This window comes from Suricata suricatta, chromosome 5 (genome assembly GCF_006229205.1).
Source record: "Suricata suricatta isolate VVHF042 chromosome 5, meerkat_22Aug2017_6uvM2_HiC, whole genome shotgun sequence".
In the NCBI taxonomy this organism is placed as follows: domain Eukaryota; kingdom Metazoa; phylum Chordata; class Mammalia; order Carnivora; family Herpestidae; genus Suricata; species Suricata suricatta.
In genome coordinates, this window is record NC_043704.1 from 1,613,179 (window position 1) to 1,619,077 (window position 5,899).

At 53.6% G+C, this 5,899-nt stretch overlaps 1 protein-coding gene across 1 annotated transcript in view; it reads right to left on the reverse strand.

Annotated features, from left to right (window-relative positions):
- Positions 1-5,899, reverse strand: part of LOC115292530 (keratin-associated protein 10-7-like) — a 28,112-nt gene that overhangs the window by 21,039 nt on the left and 1,174 nt on the right. The window contains exons 2-3 of the mRNA XM_029940602.1: positions 5,756-5,866; positions 171-274 (exon numbers count right to left, since the gene is read on the reverse strand). Coding sequence (XP_029796462.1) covers positions 171-274; positions 5,756-5,866 — 215 coding nt within the window. The remainder of the gene's footprint in view (positions 1-170; positions 275-5,755; positions 5,867-5,899) is intronic.

Sequence of the window (5,899 nt, forward strand, 5' to 3'; positions counted from 1 at the left end):
TCTTGGGGGCTTTGTTTACCTGGATGTGCTCAGTGACCAGAGAATCAACATCTAAACCCTTACGTTCAGCATTGCTCTCTGCGTTTTTAAGCGTCATGTGCAGTAAAAATTCAGCCCTCTTTTTGGGCCGCCGACCCTGTGTCCAGCCCCACTGTGTGGCCTGGGAGCACCTCCCAACTCCACCGTTGTAGTGTCGGAACGGCATGCACGGCTTCTGCAGAGTGACATCTTTAAGATACTTGGTGGCTTTCCGGATATGCACACCCTCAATGGCCTGGGCAGTTTCACGGGTGTTCTTAAGGTGAACACGAAGATTTGACCCTCTTGATTTGCATGATTTTGTCGGGTTTTCCGGGTCAAGTGAATCGCGAACCATTTTCAGAGATCACCTCAGGCTGCTTACAGAAAGAGGAAGTGCAGCTGCTTTAAATATTACAAAATTCCTTTGAAGTCTGATAAAGTGCAGCTCACCCCATACGATGTGGAGGACTGGCTCAGAGAAAGCCAAGTGCCCACCCCATGCCCGCGTCAGGAGCAGCGTTTCCGCGTCCCCAGACGGGCTCCGTTTCAGCTCCTCCTTGTCTCCACGACTCACCCAGAGGCCTCTCTGTTATATTTCAAGATACATTTTGGACTTTTTTCTATTTTCATTTGGCTATGGTAGAAGATCAAAGACGTTTTCATACATGGTGGTGGGTTTTACATTTTAGGACATCTTTCATGCGTGAAATGCAGCGGCTTTATGATAGTTTGGCTGGGTATAGAATTCAGACTTTTTTAAAACTGCTTGTTTCCTGAGAGCCTCAAAGACATGTTAACATTCTCTGGTGATGTCCAGTGTTCCCACGGCCATGTTTATTCACCTTTTATCTCCCCTCCTCCCCTGTTTTTTACACTCCAGGAGCAGTTGGTTTTCTTTTTATGGTAGTTCTGAACTTTGTATGGTTGGAACTTATTGAGGATTTCAGAGCAAAGGTTCACCTCAGGAAATGTTTTTGTACAATTGAAAAACATTATCTCATCTTTTCTGGTCTCTCTTTTTGTGCTCCAGTTAGCTTTCAGAACTTTTTGGAAACAGTCTTTCTTTCTTTTTTTTCTTTAAATTTTTAAAATGTTTATTTATTTTTGAAAGAGAGAGACAGAGACAGAGAACAAGCAGGGGAGGGGCAGAGAGAGAGACACCCACACAGAATCCAAAGCAGGCTCCAAGCTCTGAGCTGTCAGCACAGAGCCTGACACAGGGCTCGAATTCATGAACCATGAGATCATGACCTGAGCCAAAGTCGGACGCTTAACTGACCGAGCTCCCCAGGCGCCCCTGGAACCAGCCTTCCTATCTCTTAACTTTTGTCTCGTTTCCCTTATGTTTGTCATTTGCTCCCTTGACTCTGTTGGTTTTATCTTTTAGACCACATTTCAATCTCTAGCCACTTCTTGCTATAATTTGGCCTCATTTACAAGCTTACAATTTCTCAAACATCATCTTCCGATTATTTTTTGTTCACAGCAGCTTAGTTTCATCTTGTGCTCTCCATAGCTCTGATCATGGCACTGATGTATCTCTGTGCTTCCAGTGTATCTTAAATAGTCTGTTCCAGGGGCGCCTGGGTGGCTCAGTCAGTTAAGCGTCTGGCTTCAGGTCAGGTCATGATTTCAGAATTCGTGGGTTCGAGCCCCACGTCGGGCTCTGTGCTGACAGCTAGCTCAGAGCCTGGAGGCTGCTTCAGATTCTGTACCTCCCTCTCTCTCTGACCCTTCCCTGCTCACTCTGTCTCTCAAAAATAAGTATTAAAAAACATAAAAAATTAATTAAAAAAATAGTCTGTTCCACTGGACGTCAGGCAAGGCCTGCTCACTGCTGACCATTCATTTGATCTTCTGAATAAAAAAATTCTCGTGCATCAAGGTCCTGTCTCAATTTATATACAAATCTGTTTCCATCTGCTTCTCTTTTCTGCAAACGTAAATAATTCCTGAGCTTCCTTCTTGTTTTTATACTATTTTGATTTAGTTTTCCTTAAAGCGTTTGAAATATCCTTTCAGTGGGCCTCCTAGGGGTTGTGGGAGAACCCCAAAGTGTATTTGCCCCCCTTCCCCGAACTGAAGACTGCCGCGTTGCTGTGGGGAAAAGCGAATTCCCACCTGGGGCTACAGGAAGTTCCGGTGTTTACTGCGGAGACACACGCGGTCACAGCTGAGGACTTCCCGGGTCAACCACTGTGTGAGGTGCCCCTTGGGGACCCACACTCACCGATGCAAACACGCTGGAGAAGTGGACCACTCACTGGCGGGTGGGAAGTTCAAAGCCCATGATTCTGGATGCATCTCTCATGCCTCCCCCTGCGTTGAGCCCCCAGACCCGGCCCCAGAAGCCGTGGGTTTGTGAGTGGGAATGGGGGGGAGTGGGGGCTTGAGGCCAGCGGGATCTGGGGGGCTGAGGCCGGCCTTGGGGGCAAGCCCTGGCGCGGGCGTGATGACTTCCCGTGCTCTTCCCACAGCGCCTCAGGGTCCGGCTCGTCCTCGTCCTCTGCTCCTGGTTCGCAGCCCAGTCCCCGGGGGTGGCGTCCTCCCCTTGGCCCACACACTCCCTCGCCTCCCTTCTCTGGACGGTCACAGCATCTTTCTGCTGCCCCTGCCATGCCACACCTCCTCGGGGTTGCCGAAGCCCTGACCCAAGTCTGGACCCCTCACTGAGACGCGCCACTGTGGGTCTGGGGTCTCAGACGGGTGCAGGCAGGCCGGGGTCAGTGGAAGATGGGATGGTCACACGGTTTCTAAAACCAGGAAGAAAAGCTCTGGGCATCTGGGCAGGAGCCCCAGGGCGGGCATCCAGGGTCCTGCCGGTCAGCGAGCCGGGGTCCGGGAGGCTGGGGGGCAGCGGCCAGTCAGCGGCGAGGGATGCACGGTTCGCGGCTTCCTTTCCAAGCGCACGTGTTCAGGCCCTTCGCTGTCAGTCGGCAGCTGGGATGCAGGTACGGGCCGGCCAGGGCCCCCGACGGCCGGCCCTCCTGTGCGCTCCCGGAGGTGACGGCAGTGCTGTGCGGGGCCGGGCTGACGCTCACCGCTTTGTAGCAGAGTTAGACTGAACGTACCTGGTTTCTTTCTCTTCCCAGGTTGCCAAGAGTTTTGGGCTTTTAAGTAAAGAATGAGTCGAATTGTGTATGTGTGTCGTCTGTGGGAGGAATCCTGATGGCTCTTCCACTTCCGTTCTCCAGCATCGTTACTGTATCATTTCTAACTTGCTAAACTTGAAACTGTTACTGTATCATTTCTAACTTGCTAAACTCGAAACTGTTATTCTTGCCGGCACCTCCCTGCTGAATGAGCTGACGCTTCGGAACTTCTTCCTCTGTATTCTCAGGTGAGCGGGGGGCTCTGGTCAGCTCCCCTCTCTCCCTCCCTCCAGAGAGAAGTCTGGGCATCAGCGCTTTACCAGCCATGTTAAAGAAACCCAGACTTCTGGCTTTTTCTAAGCTCTGCAGTGTTTTGAATATAGTAGGAGAAGCCTGTGTGGAAGGTATACAACCTTTAGAACTCAGTCTCTGCCTTTGGAAAATCAGACCTTAAATATCGTTTCCATGTCTTCTTCGGAGATCGTTGTATTAGTTTTCATTTTGTTAGTCGATACAGGCAACTTACGCTTTCTAGAACTTGGTATATTTTATTTACAGTTTCTTTTTTTAATGTCTATTTATTTTTGAGAGAGCGAGATTGAGAGAGAGTGAGAGTCCCAAGCAGGCTTCGCCCTGTCTGCCCAGGGCCCGACACAGGGCTTGAACGTGTGAACCGAGAGATCATGACCTGAGCCGAAGTCGGATGTGTGACTGACGGAGCCCCCCAGGCGCCCCTTCATTTACGTTTTCTAATTTTAGGATCAATACGCTCACATAGTACTTTCTTATGCTTAGTAACAAACATCTCCACGTCTGTGAGCATAACGCCTCTGCCCGTTTTAATGTTGATCGTTAGTAGACTTGCCAGAACCTTTAACATTTTACTGATACTTTTATTTTTTTTAATATTTTTCATGTTTATTTATTTTAGAGAGAGAGAGAGGGAGCACAAGCAGGGGAGGGGCAGAGAGAGAGGGAGAGAGCGAATCCCAAGCAGGCTCCGTGCTGTCCGAGCAGAGCCTGGCACGCGGCTCCATCCCACGACCCCGGGATCACGACCTGAGCCTAAATCAAGAGTCGATGCTCAGCCGACCAAGCCACGAGGTGCCCTCCTGCTCTTTTTAAATGTTTTTTGAAGTATTTTCCCGAGAGCGTTGAGGTGAACCCTTAGCCGCACCCGGAAGCCACACACGGTGATGGGGGGGAGGGGTGGCTTTGTTAGCAATAGTCTTCTAAAAGCCGTCTTCTGCGGTGAGGGGGCAGGGTCAGAGGTTGCTCCCGCGCTCGCACTGGGCTCTGGGCGTTGGGTGGTCGTTGGCGGTACGTGCTCCGCACAAGCACACATGTCCTTCGTGCAGAGCTGATGGCAGCGCGACGCAGGGGCTCCTGGCCCGGGGGCCACGCACAGCCTGTCCTCAGGTCAGCCCCTGACCCACCACCGTGGGCCACTCCAGGTCCTCAGAGGAAAGCCGCTGACACGGGCCCTTCTTTCTGTCCAGTTTCAGAATCAACCTGCGCTTTCCGTTCAGACTTTCCCAGAAAAGCTTTTAAGGGTTTGGTCCCCGGTGGCTCTCCCCGCTCTCCCCCTGCTCAGGACTCACTGATTCTTGGTTGGACGCAGGGGGGTAGCAGCGTTCACCAGCGAACTGGTCCAGACCAGAAATGGAATGAGGTTGTATATGAGTGTATGTGTGTTAAGTTTATTTATTTTGAAAGAGAGTGAGTGAGTGTGAACAGGAGGGAGGGAGAGAGAGAGGGAGAGAGAGCACCCCAAGCAGGCTCCACACTGACAGTGCACGTCCCCATGTGAGGCTCTAACTCACGAACTGCGAGATCGTGGCCTGAGCCGAAATCCAGAGTCGGATGCTTTACAGGCTGAGCCCCAGGCTCCCTGAGGTTTTGTGTTTTTCACAGATGCAGCTCCCTGCCCGGCATCCATCCACTCCAGGCGCACGGTTCCTGGTTTTATTGTGTTCACAGCGTTGTGCCGACACCACCGTGCCTTAATTTTGGAGCATTTTCACCCCCCGCCCCCCAAATGTAGTGACTGTAAATACCAGTCGCTACCCCCTGCGCTCCCCCGCCCCCGGCAAGCTCCCGTCACTTTCTGTCTCCGGCATGGTCTGGACATTTCTGGCGAACGGGCCCTCGCAGCCTGTGGCTGGGCTCTGAGGCCCGGCCACGCTGCGCCTCCGGCGGCCGCGAGCACCGTGCCTGGGATTTGCTCGCACGCCTGTTCTCAGTCTTCGGGGAGGGTGCGGGGCGCGGGCTGCCGGGTCACGTCGTGACTCTTGGGAACACGTTTGGAACTTTCTCCAAAACGGCTGGGCTGGGGCCCAGGTTCCGACGGGGCAGGAGGAATCTGCGATGGGGGTCCCTCAGGGCAGCTGATGCCCCCTCGCTGGTGGGCTCCCGGGGACCAGGGAGGCTGAGCCACCATGGCTGTGACAACGGTGAGGACCCCATGGACGAGGAGGGGAGGGAGTGCCGGGCCCTCTGCTCCCGTCTGCTCCCCTGCGGCGGCCGGAGGACACTCGGGCCATGAGGGAGCAGGAAACCAGCCTCTCTGCTGCCTGTGGCCTCATTGCGTCCCTCCCCGGGGAACTGGCCGTGCCAGCAGGATGCTGGGCGAGCCCCGTCACCTGGGCCTCTGGCTCTGGGGGTGCCTGTCCTGGGGGTGGCCTCAGGGAGGAACGGGGGGACAGGCTGGAGGAGAGGCTGCCATGTGGGCTGAGGTCCTGGGGCCCGTCTCCCTGGGGGTGACCGGGTGCGAGAGGCTGCGGCTG